The 21,943-nt window shown below is 42.9% G+C and overlaps 1 protein-coding gene across 2 annotated transcripts in view; it reads right to left on the bottom strand.

Moving 5' to 3' along the window:
- The window catches only part of KALRN (kalirin RhoGEF kinase), a 721,955-nt gene that overhangs the window by 341,271 nt on the left and 358,741 nt on the right, over positions 1-21,943 (bottom strand). For both annotated transcript variants that reach the window (XM_065561521.1, XM_042843108.2), the window contains exon 9: positions 17,819-18,049. In XM_065561521.1, coding sequence (XP_065417593.1) covers positions 17,819-18,049 — 231 coding nt within the window. The remainder of the gene's footprint in view (positions 1-17,818; positions 18,050-21,943) is intronic.

Genomic DNA, 21,943 nt, shown 5'->3' with positions numbered 1-21,943 from the left:
GTGCTATACAGCGATTAGAAAATTGGAAGCCCTCAGGCTGTATACTCCAGTAAAGGTACTGTCCACAGGAATCTGACTGAAGGAGCTCCAGAATTTCTGATTGGGCCAGGTACACTATTCAAGTCAAAAAGAGATGCAGGAAGTTGTCTGTGCAGCAAAATGGATCTGGCTTGCTGCTTCTGCAGACCCTGCTGTCTGCTATCTGACTCCCAGATTTGTCCCCGGTTCCTGACTTTGAGCCTGCACTGGTCCCAGCTCCTGCCCTCAGCCTCATTCCAGTTCCCTATTGCCCTGATTTCTTGGCTGACTCTTGGCTTTGGTTCCCGTTTCTTGTCTGATCCCAGCTCCAACCCTAAGCTACGCCACTTTGGCTTCTGACTCAACACTGACTCTCAGCTTTGTTTCCTGTCTGACTTAGCTTTGGCTTTTGGCTCTGACACCTGACTCTGGACCTGTACATTGGCTTCTGGATCACTGACCACCACGCCAAACTGTCCACATCTTGGTCGCTCCACTCCCCCACATAAGACTTTCCGGCCACTGTATACATATAAAATAGTCACAGATCCCTTGCCTGCTCCCTAATCTCGCCTATGTTCTGTCCTCTTCAGGACAGTATGTCTCCCCACTCCTTGATGTGCAATGGGTGCAGAGGACCCCATGTATAGCTGCTTCCCTATAACTCCCAAGCCTCTTGGCAGGCTTATGTGGTGAAGGAGGCCTTGCACCAACTCTCCACAGATGGCTATTATTATTTATTTGAGCAGTTACCTGTCTGAGTCCCAGTGCTGAGGGGAGTGCAGGGTTGTGCATTCCATATGAACCTCTCAGGGGCACAGTCAACCCAAAGTAAATAGGGCCCTTGTTCAGTTGGAAGGCAGAGAGCAAGTTGTGGTATCCTGAGGTGGTTACAGCTTTCACACTTCCCCTCTGCATAGGATAACTGAGCTCATGCAACTCTGAACTGTTCCCCTGGTCAACTGCTAAATGCTACAATCTAGCTGATAACCTCCTGAGGAGGGATTGGATTGTGCATGTTCCTCTTTCCTTAATGCTGCATACCACTTGTCTCCTTGGTTAAATCCCCATTTAATAAATACATCCCATTTAACAGAGCATTTAATGGTTGTCCCATTAAAACTTTCCAGGAGAACAATAGGCAGGTAGGTGAACGAAGAGTGAATGTTTCTGAATTACTGCCTCCACCCAGTACCGATATTCTCAGAATCTCTTTGTAAGGAAACAAAAATATGATCCTCAGATTCAAAAATCATCCTAGCTTTTTAAACTGAACATACTTCTTGTAGGGCAAAATTTTCAAAGCTGTGTGTGGGTAGAGAAGCTATAAATAGCTGCATTTGTGCATGTTCCTTCTGTGCAAGACAGAGAAAATGTGCTCTGTATGCATATAATGATACTGTTGCACATTGCATGGGGCTTCAAATCATCTGCCGTTGAATTTTTCTAATGGATTTATAGTGCTCGTGTTGGCCATCAAAGGCTTCCACCCAACCTGGGCTGCAGTGACCATGAGATGGTTGCGTTCAGGATCCTCACAAAAGGAAGAAAGGAGCGTAGCAAAATACAGACTCTGGACTTCAGAAAAGCAGACTTTGACTCTCTTAGGGAACTGATGGGCAGGATCCCCTGGGAGGCTAATATGAGGGGGGACGGAGTCCAGTAAAGCTGGCTATATTTTAAAGAAGCCTTATTGAGGGCACAGGAACAAACCATCCCGATGTGCAGAAAGAATAGCAAATATTGCAGGCAACCAGCTTGGCTTAACAGTGAAATCTTCGGTGAGCTTAAACAGAAAAAGGAAGCTTACAAGAAGTGGAAATTTGGTCAGATGACTAGGGAGGAGTATAAAAATATTGCTCGAGCATGCAGGGGTATAATCAGGAAGGCCAAAACACAACTGGAGTTGCAGCTAGCAAGGGATGTGAAGGGTAACAAGAAGGGTTTCTACAGGTATGTTAGTAACAAGAAAAAGGTCAGGGAAAGGGTGGGGCCCTTAATGAATGGGGTAGGCAATCTAGTGACAGATGATGTGGAAAAACCTGAAGTACTCAATACTTTTTTTGCCTCAGTCTTCACAGACAAGGTCAGCTCCCACACTGCTGTCCTGGACAACACAGTATGGGGAGGAGGTGAGCATCCCTCAGTGGTGAAAGAACAGGTTAAGGACTATTTAGAAAAGCTGGACATGCATAAGTCCATGGGTCCAGATATAATGCATATGAGGGTGCTAAGGGAATTGGCTGATGTGATTGCAGAGCCATTGGCCATTATCTTTGAAAACTCGTGGCGATCGGGGGAGGTCCTGGATGATTGGGAAAAGGCAAATATACTGCTCATCTTTAAAAAAGGGAAGAAGGAGAACCCGGGGAACTAGAGACCGGTCAGCCTCACCTCAGTCCCTGGAAAAATCATGGAGCAGATCCTCAAGGAAACCATTTCGAAGCACTTGGAGGAGAGGAAGGTGATCAGGAACAGTCAACATGTATTCACCAAGGGCAAGTCATGTCTGACCAACCTGATTGCCTTCTATGATGAGATAACTGGCTCTGTGGATATGGGGAAAGCGGTGGACGTGATATATCTTGACTTTAGCAAAGCTTTTGATATGGTCTCCCACAGTATTCTTGCCAGCAAGTTAAAAAAGTATGGATTGGATGAATGGACTATAAGGTGGATGGAAATCTGGCTAGATTGTCAGGCTTAACGTGTAGTGATCAACGGCTCAATGTCTAGTTGGCAGCCTGTGTCAAGCAGAGTGGCCCGGGGGTCGGTTTTGTTCAACATCTTTATTAATGATCTGGATGAGGAGATAGATTGCACCCTCAGCAAGTTCCCGGATGACACGAAGCTAGGGAGAGAGGTAGATAGGGTCCACAGTGATCTAGACAAATTGGAGGATTGGGCCAAAAGAAATCTGATGAGGTTCAACAAGGACAAGTGCAGAGCCCTGCTCTTAGGATGGAAGAACCCCTCACACCGCTACAGCTTGGGGACTGACTGGCTAAGCAGCAGTTCTGCAGAAAAGGACCAGGGGATTACAGTGGATGAAAAGCTGGATATGAGTCAGCAGTGTGCCCTTGTTGCCAAGAAGGCTAACACCATATTGGGCTGCATTAGTTGGAGCATTGTCAGCAGATTATTCCCCACTCTTTGGCACTCGTGAGGCCACATCTGGAGTATTGCATCCAGTTTTGGGCTCCCCACTACAGAAAGGATGTGGACAAATTGGAGAGAGTCCAGCGGAGGGCAACAAAAATGATCAGGTGGTTGGGGCACATGACTTATGAGGAGAGGCTGAGGGAACTACTGGGGTTATTTAGTCTGCAGAAGAGAAGAGTGAGGGAGGATTTGATAGCAGCCTTCAACTACCTGAAGGGGGGGTTCCAAAGAGAATGGAGCTCGGCTGTTCTCAGTGATGGTAGATGATAGAACAAGGAGCAATGGTCTCAAGTTGCAGTGGGAGAGGTCTAGGTGGGATATTAGGAAACACTATTTCACTAGAGGATGGTGACGCACTGGAATGGGTTACCTAGGGAGGTGGTGGAATCTCCATCCTTGGAGGTTTTTAAGGCCCGGATTGACAAAGCCCTGGCTAGAATGATTTAGTTGGGGTTGGTCCTGTTTTGAGGAGGGTGTTGGACTTGATGGCCTCCTGAGGTCTCTTCCTACCCTAATCTTCTATGATTCTAACATTCAGGACTCTTTGCTCTGGAGATTTACCACTATCTGGTGCCTCTTTGCATTGCTGCAGGTCAGACACCACAGCCAATTATATCTGCCTGTCCCTCATTGGGGATGGTTCGCAATCAGAAGGGCAGGACTGTTTTTTTTAACTGGGGCAGGTAGAGGAATTCAATTTTAATCTGTTTTCACAAGCACCTCTTATGTCAATGATTTTGCTCCTCCTCAGACCTTTCTCAACGAATAAACAATGAACTTTCCCCACCTCTTGGCCAGCTATTCCTTTCCTGTCCCATCCTCATCCTCTCATACTAACTTTCAGAGGCAGCTCTGTGGAAACACAAGCAGGAGAAACAGTGTAAGTGGATGTGACCGACCTTACTCTGGGCAGGAAGAGTAACCTCATAACCCACTGATCTGACATCAGTACAATAGGAATATAGCATTTGCAGCTCTGATAATAAATACAGACATCTGAAGTACTAGGCTGATTTGGGATTTATTGAAAACCCTAATTTAAACCCAGAAGATGTTTGAAAAATTCAGCAACATCATTCATCATTGCCAATAACTGTGCAGAGCTGTTTACCACTTTTGTGAGGGATGGCATCTGCAACCCTAGAGAAATCTGTGTATTTGAAAATGGCCCCTTGTGGCTTGCAAAGAAGTTTCTTCACATCACATTATTTCATGTTTTTGGTAGGCTAAGTCCTTCCTTGCTGGCACCACGAAATCACACTGGTGCCTGAGAAATGCAACAATTGCATGCGAAGAAGCAAAGCAGATTTGTAAATATCTTGTGGTCAAATAAGCACATTAATTAAAAAAATATAGATATCAAGAAGTTTCAAAGACTCTCTCAATGAAGGATATACCCTTTGGATTTAGTAGGGCCACTGCAGCCTACTGGATAGAGCACTGGACTGGGACTCAAAATACCTGAGTACTATTCCTAGCCCTGGCACTAGCCTGCTGGGTGATCTTGGGGCAAGGCACTCCACCTTCTGTGCCTCAGTCTCCCCATCTGTAAAATGGGAATAATGATACTGACTTCCTTTGTAAAGTGCTTTGAGACCTACCACTAAAAGTGTTATATAAATGCTACATATTATTATTAAATGTTCAACCAAAAATATTAATACTTATTTACTGTATCTTTGCACAGCATCTAGTACAGAGAGCCCATGAATTCATTGGCCTCTTGGTGTTACTATATTATAAAGGTTAAATAATATTTAATAAATGTCAAGATCAAGTTGGGCAGGACTATGTACTGTAAAGATTCTCAACTGGGCTTGAACGTGTGGCACTTATAGCTAGTGCTATCCCACTCACAACATTTAGCACCGGGAGGCATGTAAAAACTCTCTCCGCCTATTGTCTGGAGTTGTCTGGTTTTACATGGGAAAAGACTGGCTGACTGCATGTAACATTAAATGAAATACTCCTGTTAATGAGTGTAGTTTTGGGATTAGAGAATTTTGTAATTGAGGTGCAACAATGAGGTTAAGACTTAAAATGACAATACAGTTGCTAAAATAGATTAGTGATTTACAGAATAAATCCTGACTCAGACCAATAGACTTCTGCAGCCACTCTCTTACCAGTTATGGACAAGCCCTAGAGAAAATTATTTGCATTGGACTAGCACCCAAAGACTCCAATCAGGGTCAGGACTCCACTGTACTAGGTGTTGTGCAAACACACAGGAAGATACAATCCCTTCCCCCCAAGGATTTACAATCTAATCTGGAACAAGCTGCAACAAGGGGGAAAGAGGGGACAGGGATAGCAGTAAGTTCATAGCGTTTAGATAGCTATTGCACAGCTTCCAGGGTCAAATCATCTGAAGGAAGTTTTTTAAATAAATCCAGCTCTCCTGCAATGCATTCATGACTGCTTGATTTCTTGTAGGCGTCAGAGAAGAAACTAGTCTTGAGAAGGGATGTGAAGGAGGAGTGGCTAGTGGCCTTATGGATTGCTTTAAGGATGGTGTTATATGCATAAGGGGCAGCAAATATTATTTCTTAATGTTTCATTGTATTATATTTTACATTTATTCAAGGGGCTACTTTCTCCTAGTCTCTGGTGACAATCGGTCACTCCAGCAACTGCTTTCAAAAAACGCATGTCTGGAGAAAACTCTTTCCCTTAATTTCTCTTGCTTCACTATTTTTGCAGGCCTTCTCACTAATGAATGGCCCCGCTCCTTTTTCCTCACCTTTTGCCATCCCAGTTAAAGATCCAATGGTGCCTTGAAAATACATGCCACCTAGAAACAATTATGTTGATATGTCATATTTTCAGGGAAATTTTCATGCACATGCCACCTGTACAGTAATATAGAAGAGAAATACTGCATATGCTCTATAAGGACAGTTCTGCCTAAGCATAAATAATAAAGTAATAACAATAATAATATTAACAACAACAACAACAACACTTGTTCAGTGTGCCTGAGAATGTCTTTCAGAGTTTCCCACAAAGCATCTGCAAATCCTCAGGTACTGAACCCACAAGGTTCTCAGTGATCACAACCTTCCTCTGATGGTGGAGGGTTCTCAACACTTGGCAGGATCGGACTGTTAGACTGCAGTCCACGTTTACATTATGGAGAACCTCTGTATTTAAATCACCTCTTCTGATCCTTCATAAAGCAAAAGACTTTCCAAGCTCCATTATGGGCCTGATCCAAAACCCAATGAAGTCAATAGGATTTCTGCGGGCTTTGGACTAGGCCCTCTAAGAAGAGCCTTGAACTCTCAGCTATGATCCAAATGCTCTTTGTTCAGCAAACAGATCACGTGACTGACAGAGCTAAGTCTTTAAGGATAGAGAGGGCCCAAAACAAGCAAGACATTTTATTGGCCTCAAAGGAATTACTTTTTAGTTCCTCTTCTGGCTTCATTAGGTTCAGCGATCAAACTAGCTGGTTCATTTTACTTCAGCTCCTATTCCCTGAGGACCATCAAAGCATCTTGCTCTAGTCTTACATCAAGGCTAAGTAAACTTTAGTTTGAAACCAAAGCCTAGCCTTGAAGTATATTCCTTAACACTATTGCTCCAGGTGGAAATTAGTAAGTTATCATCATTATTATTTTTAATCAGAGCTTTTTTAAAGCACAAAAAAGAACAGTCTGCTTAGATTAGTAACTATAGAGCAGAAGAAAGAATGGTTGTTCCTAACTAATTTCAAATTAGACTTTAAATCAAGTTACACACAGGACAGAGCATTGTTAATCAATGAGCCATAAAGAATTTCCTGAGCAAATATAATTAAATGAAAATGTTATCATTTAAAAACAGTTTTTTTGTGAATATTTTTGGCACAGAAAATGCCAGGTAACATTGAGCTGTATTTAAGGAGCATTGTTAGAAGTTCAGAACAGTCCTTTTTGTTTTTCTTTGGGTTGTAAAGTATTTAAAGCAATTAACTGCTCAGGGTAACAGCTCTACACACCTCGAAGGTATTTTTATACCATATGTTCATCAGAAGCTTGCAGGGTGAGTCTAAGCCTCAGTGTGGAAATTTAAAGCCAGCCATATCAAAACAGCCTTTCAGCAGCATGTTCGAATGCCAGCATACCAAAAATGTAAATTTCTCTATTGGATAGGAGCACTGCAGCCTATCAAGGTAGCAAATAATTTTCTAACTTTCAATCATCTGTAGCATAAAACACATATTTTTCTTCCTTAAATTGTGTTTCCAGGGTCAGTAACACAGTTCCTTTGTGGCTTCTTCAGCACTGACCATAGTATCAGTGCATAATATAGACCAGCAGTTCTCAAACTGTGGGTCAGGACCCCCAAGTGGGTTGCAACCCTGTAGCAGGATGGTTACCCCGCTCCTGCCTGAGGGGTTTAAAACAGCCCTAGCAGAGGGCTGGGGCAAAGGGAAAAGCTACTGGGCTGATTGGGGAAGTAGCCACAGCTGGGCCACGCCCCAATCAGGCCCCAGCTGGCCTGTATAAAGAAGGCTGGGAGCCAGGCACTCAGCAGTCTTTCTCTGCCCTCAGAGAGAGAAGGGCCTGGCTGCAGGGTGCTAACCAGGGTACCTGTAGGCAAGGCAAGGCAAGGCAAGGCAAGGCAAGGCAAGGCAAGGCAAGGCAAGGCAAGGGCTGAGGAGCTAGATAGCCCCAGGCTGTGGCCTAGTGGAAGGCCAAGGGGTACTGGGGGTTGCAGAGGGCAGCCCAGGGCTAGTCCAAGGTAGCAGGTCCAAACCCCCCTTGCCAATGATGAGTGGCCTATACTGCAGTCTGGCCCAGGAAGTGGGGCTCATTGGTGACTGGCAGTGGCCTAGTGCTGAGGCAAAGTGGGGATAGTGGGTGGGGGTTTCCCAGGGAGGGGAGATCCAGATCTGTGGGGTACTGCTGGGGGGGCAGCATCCCAGTAATAGGGGCACCAGGTCCTGGGAGGGACATGGGTGCCAGAGGACAAGGTGGATCACTGGCCTGCAGAGGGCGCTCCAGAGGCTGGTGAGCTAATTCCCTGGATGACCAGCAGGAGGTGCCGCAGGGGTGAGTCTGCTCCTCTACAGACCCCCTTTGAACGGGGTCGCTTAGGCTTGCTGGGCCTCAGGGCTCTAGCCTGAGCACCACTGCCCAGAGCCAAAGCCTGAGGGCTTCAGCCCTGGGTAGCAGGGCTCAGGTTGCAGGCCCCCTGCCTGGGGCTGAAGCCCTTGAGCTTCAGCTTTGCCCCCCTCCCCCTTCTCACAGCGGTGAGGCTCAGGCTTTGCCCTCCCCCCCTCGCCTAGGGTAGTAGGGCTTGGGCGGGCTCAGGCTTCGATCTCCCCTCCTGGGGCAATTTTTGTTGTCAGAAGGGGGTTGCAGTGCAATGAAGTTTGAGAACCCCGATATAGATGCTTGCTAAAGCTCTACTATCAGTCTTTCAGAATTAAAGGAAACATTCAGGAGTTGTGAAATGAGCAGCAATTGAAGAAAAACTGGGGCAAGATTCTTCTGTGTAGTGTAGCTGCTTTGTGTTGGGGTTCCAGGGCAATCTGGTCCTGAAGCCCAGTGCAAGGGGATCCTTCAGTTGTATAGTGCCAGCATGAGTGTTCTTATGCCATTCCTGTCTCTACTTCCAGTACAGCAGGGTAAAGGAGGTGTTTGTAGTCAGAGGAAACAGAGCATAGCCTGGACATTCCTACGCAATACCAGCTCCTGGGAATGAGTTTGGCTCCCTCTGGCCATTCACAACAGAGCAACTTTAGCATTAACTTCCAAGTCAGCACAGTGGGACTGGTCTTGCACATGCCAGCAGCAGGACTGGGAAGACCAAATGGGAGCTTTACACCTTGTTCCTCCATGGTTAGAATGCTGTGCAGCCGAGGATCTGGCTCTTTATCTTTAAATTAAGTCCAAGTGAACTGTATCATGTCACATGGTGATTTTTACAGTCAGTGGAATATATATTGGACCAAAAGGGTAGCAAACTTCTACAGGGTTTTAAATTTGAGAAATGGAGAACTCTTGGAGTTGGATTTTGTTAGATTCTCCAAACATATGATGGTCCAGTTTAAATTAAATTATCACGTTCTGCTCTAGCTTACACACATGGAATACACCGGACTTGATTAGGCTCGCACAGGAGAGACTAAGAACAGAATTTTATGTCGTGAAAGTGGTTTGAAAATGATCTTCCTATGCTATGATTTCAAGACTGCTAAATGCCAACAAAGTTCTGATGGTGTGGATGTTAGATGGATTCAATTAAAGATGATTATTTAGAAAGAGTCTGCTCCTGTGCTTGTATGTCCCATTGACTTCAATAGTTCTAGATCAAGCCCCAAGTCACTGGAAAAGTTCAATTTGACTGATTGCTTTTAACCCATTTGGAGGGAGCGATAGCTCAGTGGTTTGAGCATTAGCCTACTAAACCCAGGGTTGTGAGTTCAATTCTTAAGGGGGCCATATAGGGATCTGGGGCAAAAATCTGTCTAGGGATTGGTCCTGCTTTGAGCAGGGGGCTGGACTAGATGACCTCCTGAGGTCCCTTCCAACCCTGATATTTTATGGAATACACTTATGAAAATATTCTTAAAGAAATCAGAATAACAGTAAATGGAGGCTGATCTTCAAAGATTGTTATTGCTTTGAAGTTTCCATGAAGCAGTCCAATTGATAGATCATGGTACTGCCCATCTAACTATTCCATGCTCATCACTGTAGTAACTGAGCATGTAAAGCAATTCTAATCCTGCCTGTAAAATGGACTTATGCTGCAATATTGGGCAAGTCACTTAATCTCTCTGTGCCTCAGATTAGCCATATTTACAATGGGGATAAAACACTTAGCCGTAGTGCTTGCCACTAAAACATCAACATTGCAAGTGCAGTCAGTCAGGGTATACAGTTTTTCTCTGCAGTTAAAACCAGCAATAAGTGTGGTACCCTAGACTCTATGCCAGAGTTTGGTAATTGAGAGTAATTACTTACTTGTTAATGGTGATCACTGTATTCATCAGGAGTCTAATGAGGATTAGACAAGAACAGCCATACTGGGTCAGACCAATGGTCCATCTAGCCCAGTATCCTGTCTACTGAGAGTGGCCAGTGCCAGATGCTTCAGAGCGAAGGATTAATTAATTCATCTTTATACCCTGCTCTGAACATGTTAAGTACTAATACTACTGAATGAATATTGAGATCATTACTCAAAACTTTTAGCGGCAATCCTGTGTCTGGGGCTGTGCTAAGTAGTGCCATGACAGTACCAACCCAAAGAGATATTACAATTCTGTACATCCAGGTGGTGCAGAGGGAACATTATCACTGCTACACACCTTCAGAGGTACATAAAACTCTAGTGGCTGATGGGGACAGTGGACGGGGAGGCTTGTGTGGCAAACAAGCAGTATTCTTCTATAATGTTTCAAGACCTGCTATGGTGGCTGAGGGGGTGGTGGGGAGTGGGAATATGCAAAAGCTACTTCTAGGAAGAACAGGGTCCTAATTTAAAAGCATTTTGGGAATTGGGAGGGTTTGAATAATATTGATTAAACCCCATTTTTATCCCCATGCCCTCACCAGGGGACCAGTCCTGCAGGATGCTGAATGCTTCCTATGACATCAATGGGAAATGAGGGCACTGAGCTCCTCCCATGACCAGGCCCTCTAAAGGGTCTGAAAGTTCTTAGGATGCTATTGAATAATAGCTTTGCACTTGCACATGCCACTAAGGATTTGAGATGAAGAATGATAACTCAAACTAGTTAAGTGAACTCTAGTCTACATGTAAAATGAGTAAATGACTAGACAATACACAATTTACTGAAGTGGTCCAATTTTTATTAAGTCATCTGACATCCCTTGCCACAGTACTGATCATAATGAATGTACCTAGTACCCAAGTGGAAGAGTCCTATTTATTTCCAAACAAACTTAACAGAAATTCAGCATTAGTTACTGAAAAGGTCCCATCCTGTCAGTCCTTCGCCTCAGAATAGTGAGTGAAGGCCACGCATCTCCTCTGTCATGTCTAGACTGGTACTCATATTGCTTGAAAAGATGCTCATTTTTTGTCAGAACAAATAGAATGGAAAGCAAATTGCCATTAAGAAACTGTTGCCAAGTTGTTTTTCTCATGGTCTGTGACAAAGCGGGGATGGAAGCAAAAGAGGAAACACTTTTCTACGGTGCAAATGTAACACTGACAGACCATGGTCATTGGTGGGCAGGATCCAACTGGGGACCTCTGAAGCTTAGTACATGAGCCTCTCCAGCATAAGCTAAAAGCCAACTGCCTCTTAGCTACGGCTGTAGAGCAGACTCATTTTATCTCTAAGTGGTCTCAGTGCCACCAGATGGGACAGAACACCACACCCAGAAGGTGTGTGGGTTACGCAAACACTAGAGGATGCTTGCTTCATGCTAGACAAGCAATTGTCATGTACTAAATAAGAGGCTGTTAGGGACATAAAGTAGGGTTTAGAAATTCAGACACATTAAGTAAACTTTCTGAAAGCTATATAGAGAAACACTGCACTCTATGATCTGTCCAAACTGGGTGCTGAGACATTTATATCATATTGTAAACCAAATGCAGAGAACTGAAGACTGAATAATTGCTAGAAGATCCAGCTTACTGAAAACAAAGACATCTCTATCTTTAGGTTTTGGAGAATGGAAGACCTTTTTCTTTTGGACAATAACTCCAGAATTGGAACATCTACTCACTACTAGGTGAGAGGAACTCCAGACAGCATTGGACACTTATGCCTAATAAACCAATAAGAAAGAGAGAAGGCTCTGAAGTGACACTATTGAGATTTAAGCTTGGGAGTGATAAACATTAAGCATATTTTATTACTTGATGGAATGACTGAAGGAGCTGTGAAGATCCTTGGTGATGCTTTGAATGTTAATGTTTTAATTACTGATCTGTCAGTGGTTGGCAATAAGTAACTATATATTTGGGATTTGTATGGGACAGATCTGCTTGTGTGGTACATATTTCACATTCTGCTTTTATTCTGCATTTTAACAAAGTGTCATGGCTTAAGTCACATGGCAGTAAATAAGAACTTGACTTGATTATACAGTCCCTCCCTTCTTACTGTTTGCAAATTTGTTTTATGAGACAGTGAGAATGCTTCTTGCAAATAAAGGCATAAAAGGGAATATATAGCCTAATTTGGTCTGTCTTTGAAACACACGGCAAGACAGATAGTAAGCTGCCCCAGGTGTAATGGGAACTACCAGTTGCCCTGAAGAGATCAGGAATGGTGGCAGTGTATACATATAATCCTTCAAAGACCCTTAGTCTGAAAGCTGGAGAATAATGGATTACGAAGTACCTCATAAACCTTAGCACCCTTCTGTAAATGGGCTAAATAGACAATATGTATCACATGGAGTATACAATACTTCCAGGTACTGTATACAATCAGGTGCCATGTTGGCAGTACCTTATGCTCCATGCAAGAGATATATGTTTGGACATGATCTGCTTCTCCAGCCAGTGAAAACCAAACACATTATAATGGTGAAGTACTTGCCAATGAGGAGATAGTGCTTCCACCTGCACTTCTCCTGCCCGCCAGCTTTATTTCTGTATTGATTTTTAATGACACTTTCTCTGCACCATCCTGACAAATTAAGTGTAACAGCATGTTAAACTAAACATCCCACAACATATCTGACCACTCCAACCAACCACAGTGAATTATCAAGTGATGGGTTGGCTACAAAGATGAGTCTTGCACTGGACTCTAAAAGCCAGTAAACTCCAGCTCACGCAGACAAATGGAAGAAGTAAGTTCTAGAGCCAGGTGCCTTCCACTAAAGACACCCAACTTCAAGTCCCCCAAAATGTGCATATAGGAATGACCAGCAATAGGACTTCAGCTGATTTCTGATATCTTGTTAGTATATTCAAGGAGAGGTGGTTCCTAAGGGTGGCCCAGTGTCAAATCATAGGGCTCTATAGGTTAGCATCATGATTAGTCATTACAGTGATGGACACATTATGAATATGACAGATCATAGAATATCAGGGTTGGAAGGGACCTCAGGAGGTCATTTAGTCCAACGCCCTGCTCAAAGCAGGACCAATCCCCAACTAAATCATCCCAGCCAGGGCTTCGTCAAGCCTGACCTTAAAATCTTCCAAGGAAGGAGATTCCACCACCTCCCTAGGTAACCCATTCCAGTGCTTCACCACCCTCCTAGTGAAAGTTTTTCCTAATATCCAACCTAAACCTCCCCCACTGCAACTTGAGACCTTTATTCTTTGTTCTGTCATCTGCTACCACTGAGAACAGTCTAGATCTATTTTCTTTGGAACTCCCTTTCAGGTAGTTGAAAACAGCTATCAAATTCCCCCTCATTCTTCTCTTCTGCGGACTAAATAATCCCAGTTCCCTCAGCCTCGCCTCATAAATCGTGCTCCAGCCCCCTAATCATTTTTGTTGACCTCCGCTGGACTCTTTTCAATTTTTCCACATCTTTCTTATAGTGTGGAGCCCAAAACTGGACACAGTACTCCAGATGAGGCCTCACCAATGCTGAATAGAGGGGAATGATCACGTCCCTCGATCCACTGGCAATGCTCCTACTTATACAGCCCAAAATGCCATTAGCCTTCCTGGCAACACGGGCACACTGTTGACTCATATCCAGCTTCTCGTCCACTGTAACCCCTAGGTCCTTTTCTTCAGAACTGCTGCCTAGCCACTCGGTCCCTAGTCTGTAGCAGTGAATGGGATTCTTCCATCCTAAGCCTAGGACTCTGCACTTGTCCTTGTTGAACCTCATCAGATTTCTTTTGGCCTAATCTTCCAATTTGTCTAGGTCCCTCTGTATCCTATCCCTACCCTCCAGCGTATCTACCACTCCTCCCAGTTTAGTGTCGTACGTAAACTTGCTGAGGGTGCAATCCATGCCATCCTCCAGATCATTATTGAAGATATTGAACAAAAGCAGGCGCAGGACCGACCCTTGGGGCACTCCACTTGATACCGCTTGATCATAAAGAAGCAGGTGGAACTGCAGTTCCTGGGACACAAATGCATCTCCTCAGACTGACTAACTCCACTAAAAAGGTTGGCAGGTGCATTCTGCATAAGCTACCTCAGATCCAAGAACACCTCAGGGATCCAAAAATATTGCAATTTTGCAAGCCTGTTAGACAATTGGTGGACATTCTCCAACTATGGATCAGCAGTCACAAATCTCCCCTCTCCCCCACCCAATTTCTCAAGTTGCTCCCTCTGCCAATCAGCACCACCTCAAGATTTTTTCTGGACTGTGCATCAGTTGGCTCAGCCTCATACAAGAACCTATCTGAGAAAGCCAGGTATCTACTTCATGAGAAGGAGATGTATAGCTGAAGGTTATCAGCAAACGGATGGCACTGCATCCCCATATGTATCATAATTTCCCCAAGTAGTTTCATGTATACAGTGAACAGGAGATGCAAGAGAATGGGACCACATCAGAGGGGATGGACAGCTACCCCCCCAACCCACTGAGCTACTGAAGAACAACCCTATCCAATCTACAAGATCCTACAGATGTGTCAGCTATACCTTAAACATTTCATACCAGTGCCTGCTAATAATGTAATGATATCAACATGGACACCTGGCCTCTGACCAGAGGCAGATAGTCAACCAAGGAAATTAAATTTGTCTCTGTTAATGTATTTGAGCATAAAGCTAGGATAACATATCTATGAAGTCAGAAAAGTCCAAGTGAGCCTGGTGCTGTGTCCAGCATGCCCTTCTCAAAAACAGTCCTCAAATAATTAGAAATGAGACCGGGCCACCACTGTCCAAGTCACTGTCACCTAGTGATTTGCTTCCTAGCCAGAGACCAAAGTTTGTTTGTAACTAGTTGACATCCTGCCCTTCTCCCACTTAGCCTTCAGCAGCCATGAGAGGCATGGTTCCTTGTAGTATCCTGTAGCTGCCTCAGCTGACTCAGGGCTTCTGTACATGAAAGGAAACTCTATCTGCAAATAAAGTATCTGTCTCCTGGCTTGCTGCTGTGTTCCCTGAGAAGCAGCCAAACTAATCAAATTTCAATCAAAGGAGCAGCACTGGCAATGAGCTGAGAGAAGATCAAACCTATCACTCTCCCTGTTGGAGGGGTATGCGAGTATTTCCTATAGGAAGGATTGAGAGGTTTCATGGGAAGGAAATAATGGCTGCAAAATAAATAAGTGCTAATAGGCCACATTTAGACATCTGGCAGGGCAACCTGCCACCAAAGTGTCTGAAAATATTAAGCTGCAAGTTTGAGGCATCATGCATAGATCATTTAGACAACTTTTTTGATGGACTCTGACATCCCTCTACCTTACTTGGTACATTTCAATCTCCAAATATATATTTTAATTCATCTGTATACTTATTAATTTGTGAGTGACAGAATTCAGACCTAAGTTATTCCTGCCAATATAAGAATCGTAGCAGGGTGTGCCTGTGCCAAGCAAGATCTATAGGAATGCTCCTGAAGAATACTGATCCATTTTGCAAATCATATCCCAAAATCTTTTTTCCCTGTGTAAACTTTTATCTCACATTTCTGAGTCTGTTTAGATGGTAATTTCATTTACTGAGTTATGATGCATTTATCTTGAACACTAAAGATGTTTAAAGCACAAAATGATTCATCTCTTCCTTCCCATTTTATAAGCAGGGTAAAAAGATGCCTCTAACAGTAAGTGTTTGCCAAGACAGAAACTCATTTGTCATTAAGTTGCTGCTTCCTAGATAATAACTACCCATTATAACAAAAATTTGGAAAGATTGCTGCCAATGGAACACTACAAAGCTTTGCAGTGATGCATTCTAAAATGATTCTGCTCATGTGAAATTTATTTTTCACGAATGTAGCAGTTCTAATACACACCAAGGACCCAGACCCGCTCTCATTGAAGACAATGACAAAATTCCCCATTGACTGGAAGAGATGGAGACTAGAGGACTGAATGGGTTTCACTAATAAGCCAAAGCCTGCTTGCTTTACCCCACGAGTAGTCCTATGGAGTTCAGCAGGATTGCTCACCAGAGTAAGGGAGGCAGGACTTGACCCAAAATATTGAAAGAAGGTGTCTCTTACATTAATTTGGACTAGTCTTCCTTAGGCTACTCACAAATCCACTTTGGAATGTAGCACAATCTGTGACATGCGGGTGAATGAAGGTTCCTATACAAACTTTAATATTTACTTGAATTTTGCATGTTTTACTTTGATGTCACATCAGAGTACATTTTTGGATTTGACAATTCCAGTACTGAAACTCAGTACTCACTCAATCATATAAAGATGCTTTAATATGCAGCGTCCAGATTTCATTATCATACAGCATACATATTTTGACATATAATGTAAGAAGTTTCTTAAATTAAGCATCTCTTTTATATAATTATGACCTTAACATGGTTGTGAATATTTTGATTTTAAATAAAAGCTGAGCAAAAGTAATGTTTTTCACCTTAGTAGTAAAAACGCTGCCCACAATGCTCAAGCCTGGTAAGAAATGTATCTATCTGCAAGGGAGCGCTATGCTAGCAATTCTCTGTTTCTATTGCCGAACTGTTTATACATGAGAACATGACAGGGGCTGCTAGCTTGTCCCTATAAGTTCTGAGTTCCTGCCTTCCTCACACGCTTATGAGAGCTTACTCCCTCAACCTCTTCCTTGAGTTTCACTGTAAAGAGGTGACTTACAAACAAAAAAGGACTTTAATATATGCCATATCAGGATTAGAACCCACAGCCCCTTCACTCACAGCAGGCACCATATTAGCAGCACACAACTTTAGCCAGTAGCCTGCCCCTTAACATGCCACATAGTTGGAAGTGAGATGACTCCTGCAATGTTTGTTCTTCATGCTTGTGTACAAAAGGGCAGCTATTAGCATGGAACTCTTGTGATTGTTAGTTATCATATTCTTATAGCTACTCCCCTAAGAAATTGAAGGCAACTTATCTGTAACCAAAGTTCTTCAAAATGAACCTCTGCATATATGAAGGTTACTGACTTTCAACTGAAGTTCTTTGACATGGACTCTGCACATTTACACTCATGGGATGTGCTGCTGGTGCACTTTGATCAACTGGCTGTCACTGCAGGCACCTGGAGCCCACAAGTTGGAATATGCAGAGATCACTCGAAGAAAAAAAAAATTGTGCTCTACTGTGAAGAGCCTAAACTCTGTTGAACAATATGTATTATTTCCATAAGGCAAGCTGGAAAATGGGGCAATTCAAAACTATTCCACCCAGCCCCCGCCTTTTTTTTTAAACCTTGTCACCCACCTTTTTTCTGTTACCTATCTTTTTCTAAAGCACATGCTGTAGCTGTGATAAGCAACTGTCTACTTCCAAAAGCTATTAACCTTGTAAACATTTTACCAAAGGTCTCTTGTTATAAGTTACATTATCAGTGGTGGCATCGGACATGAAGAACTCTACGAAAGTTAGTTGAAAAGTACTGAATGGTGAATAGGATAGTACTGTGTATCTAGCATATGTAATAATACTGGGAGGTAACAAATATCCTCCAGATGAGTCACCATACAAATTTAATGGCTACAAAGAGATCTAGCCATAACACGTATTAGTCCTTCAGACTTTCATTTCACCGCTCTAACATATGACATTACCTGCTGAACATCCTGCTGGAAAACACAGAGCTGCAGCCTTTGATGTAATCGGACTTTTCTGTGCTGCCAGATGCTCTCTAGGCGCCGCTGGTGATGCAAGACTTCATGTACCACATCCAAGACCTGGTGGACAGCCTTGGAATAATTAGCAGTAGCAGTAAGGGATTCAGAGTTTCCAGGGCTCAAGGGACGCTGCAGGACATCCAGCAAAGCCTTCCCATCCTGGCTTACCTGAAAGAAAAAGATTGAGTCTCGAGGGGACAACTTCATTGGTGCTGATAACATTTTCTTTAACATCTGACAGCTTGCAACAAGAATAGTCTCATCTTCCCAATTCTTCCCCACCACCCACACCCCAATACATGGCTCTGTTAGAAGGAAAAGACAGGAAACCTTGAGCAATTTATTTTTTTGATTTTTACTTGTGTATTCATCACCTGCCTCAGTTTCACAGTGGACCTACTGTGCTGCTCAGTAGGACCTCAGGAACTGAAGTGACAGGTCCATATAAGGCAACAGAGACCTAGATAGATACTGAATTACTGCATGTTTCGCAGACATTTGGGCACTGAAAATTAATTGACAAATAATGTTGTGTTATGAGTGGTGTTTGGAGGCAGGAGACATATAGACACATTCTGGTGAGGAGGTGGCATTTTCCGAAATACACAGATGACTAAAACATTCACAGTCGGTATGGTAAAAGAGAGTCATTTCTTTGTGAGCTTATGACGTATGAATGCAAATTTTAAAAGGTGAAATCCATGCTCTCCTTCACTCAGTAAGATAAGAGAAAATAAATTAGTAAATGGTAGTACTAACCTTCTCCAAAGTATCTTTTCTTCCCCATGAATAGTTTAGAGAAAATTACAGGCCTACATTTTCAATGGGCCTGAGAAACTTGCATGCAAATGTTGCAAGTGAAATCATTTTCACATACGAAACCCTGCATTTACACACAAAGGGTTTCTATGCATGCAAAAGAATGCATCCAAATTGTATTTCTTGTGTATTTCATGGGACCCACTGAAAATTTCAGCCATAAAATGCAAAATGTAAATGAACTACAACTATCTTAATTTAACAAATGTGGGTGTTGGAGTCTTGTAAGAAGGGATTTGAGAAATACATGGATAGTCAATGTGTGGTTCTGATATCAGTTACTAATATAAAGCACTCTATAAGTACTAAATAGAGCTATGGACAGAATGCAAATTCAGTTTTATAGAGGCTTTTGAGATTTCAAAATATATTTTCATTCCAATTAGGAACAAAGCCTGAACATTTCAAAATTCTTCACAAAAGAACATTTCAGAAAAAAAATTATTTCAGATCAGAGTTTCATTTCAATTTAGATGTCTTAAAAATGATATTATATAAAACAATTAAAAAAATTTTCATCAAAAAGTCATTTCAATAGAAACAAAACAAAAGTTTTGTTATGGAAATGTTAGAAGAGGATGATTCAACATTGTTGGAACTTTATTCCCTTTTTTAGTTCTGTAAATAAATTTAGGCAAAATTGACATGATTTTGCAAAACATTTAGATTTCAATAGAAAATGGTTCTCTCAAAGTTTTTCTGACCATTTCTACTACTTAGTATTATCAGTACATCTCAGAATATTTCTCAAAGATGGGTAAGTGTCATTATCCCTATTTTACAGATAGGGATATTGATGTATTGAGAAATTAAGTGACTTGCCCTAGTCATACAGTAAGGCTGTCACAGACACTCCTGATTCCCAATCCCATGCACTTTCCACAGATCATGCTGCTTCCCAATCAGTTACAGGAGAATATATCTGGAATAATGTCAGTGAAATCAATGGCATTATTTTAGATTTATACTGGTTTTACCAGGAACAGAAGGTCACCGATGGTTGTAAAATATGCTATGGCAAATCTCTGCAGTTTTATAAACACAAAGGACAGTTTTGAACTAGATTTGGAAATGATTAGGGAGCTCTGTGGGTGGGTGGGTGGAGGGGTAATACTCAAATTCCTTTGCTCATGAAAATGGGCAGGAGCAATCTATGCATGCTGGAGTCAGGGAAGCTGCAGCCTGCTGGGGACACAGATGATGGAGTTGCAATAGGGATGGCAAAAGAAAATGATGATACAGATGAGGATTTCAGCAGAGAAAGTTGAGGCAGAGGCATATACAAATAATGTTGTCAAAGTGGGGATAACCAGGTGGACCATACATTTTTAGTCTCTGAGGTGCCACAAGGACTCCTTGTTGTTTTTTGCTGATGTAGGTTAACACGACTACCACTCTGAAAACTGCTTATGGACATGCTCTATTCTGGAGAACATTTCTGGAAATGTTCTGTCGAAGTTCAGGGCTAGCTTCTCCTTTGGCCCCTCTCAGTCTCTGTAAGTGCAGTCCCCTAAGGTGTTAGGCCACTTGCCTTCATCCGTCCCACAATTCTCACTCTCTTTAAATTGGATCCCGGGGTACAGTACCATGTGTACTAGCCATAAGTGCTCAAGCAGGCCCAACTGGATTCAATTGTCCTACAGGATTTCCCTTTAGGAGCTGTGATCAATGTGCACATACAGTAAACCAAACAAAGTAATCATTAATCTCAACAGCAGGAACACAGTGAAACAAGAAAAAGGGTTTCTTACACAACAGTCTAGTTGCATCTGTCTTACCTAAAGCTTAGGTAGATCAAGCTTACCCCAGTACCCAACCCTGAGTCTGAGGGGACAGTCCGCTCACCTATAATCTTGCTCCCCCGCCCCCTCCAGAGCATCAGAGATTCAGGTTTGTATCCACTTCAAAGGCCTTTGTTTCAGCTTCCAACCTGAAGGGCCCCTGAGGTTAGAAGCTGGCCCTTTGCCCAGTGGGACCTACCCCATTGTGACGGTTCCCCCCATAAGGCTTTATGGAATATGCTTATGAATGTATATATGACATAACTAGAATATGTTTTGTGCTACATATGCCATGTAACATATCTCTGTAAAGGTTATGATCTATAGTACTGAATCTATTAATCCTATTTGTATGCATGTATCATTTTTGTACTTGAAGTTAGGAATATTGGCTGTATACTTGCTTGATTTTAACTAGCCTAGTAGAGCATTTGTTCAGCTTCTTGAGAAAAGTGCAAATTAAGTGCCCAATCAAAAACCACTTAAGACAACAATGAACTTGAAGATGCCAATCCACATCTGACCCTTCCCAGGAATGTGGCTTGGCTGGTAAAAACGGAGTCATGCATGGACATGTGGCTTGCCCATGTGACTCCAAAACTCCATCTTGGAGCTGGACTTTGCATAGGAGTGAGGAGGGGGTCTCCACCCACAAAAGAAAGTCTATTTAACCCCCTTGGAGACCCCTCCATTTGATCTTCAGCTGGCTAAAGAGATAGCCTCTCCACCCCCAAGGATACCTGAAAGAAACTGGAACAAAGGACAGTAACTACAGGGGGTATGAGTGATTGCTAGACCCAGACTAGCAGGAGACTAGTCTGTAAAAGGAAGCTTACTGGAACTGGTGAGGTTTTATTTGTATTCAGTTTCTTAGACATAGACTTGTGTGTTCTATTTTATTTTACTTGGTAATTCACTTTGTTCTGTCTGTCACTACTTGAAACCACTTAAATCCTACTTTCTGTATTTAATAAAATCACTTTTTACTTATTAATTAACTTAGAGTATGTATTAATACCTGGGGGGCAAACTGCTGTGCATATCTCTCTATCAGTGTTATAGAGGGCAAACAATTTATGAGTTTACCTTGTATAAGCTTTATACAGGGTAAAATGGATTTATTTGGGGTTTGGACCCCAATGGGAGTTGGACATCTGAGTGTTAAAGACAGGAACACTTCTGTAAGTTGCTTTCAGTTAAGCCTACAGCTGTTAGGGGACGTGGTTCAGACCCTGGGTCTGGGTTTGCAGCAGGCTAGCGGGTCTGGCTCAAACCAGGCAAGGCACTGAAGTCCTAAGCTGCCAGGGCAGGAAAGCAGGGGCAGTAGTAGTCTTGGTACATCAGGTGGCAACCCCCAGGGGGTTTCTGTGATCCAACCCATCACAGTGAGGTTAGAAGCTTGCCCTTTGCCCAGTGGGACCAACCCGATATTTACCTCCCATAAGGCCAGAGCTAAACTTCA

This window comes from Chrysemys picta, chromosome 11 (assembly GCF_011386835.1).
Source record: "Chrysemys picta bellii isolate R12L10 chromosome 11, ASM1138683v2, whole genome shotgun sequence".
In the NCBI taxonomy this organism is placed as follows: Eukaryota; Metazoa; Chordata; order Testudines; family Emydidae; genus Chrysemys; species Chrysemys picta.
This window is presented reverse-complemented; position numbering and strand designations above follow the sequence as displayed.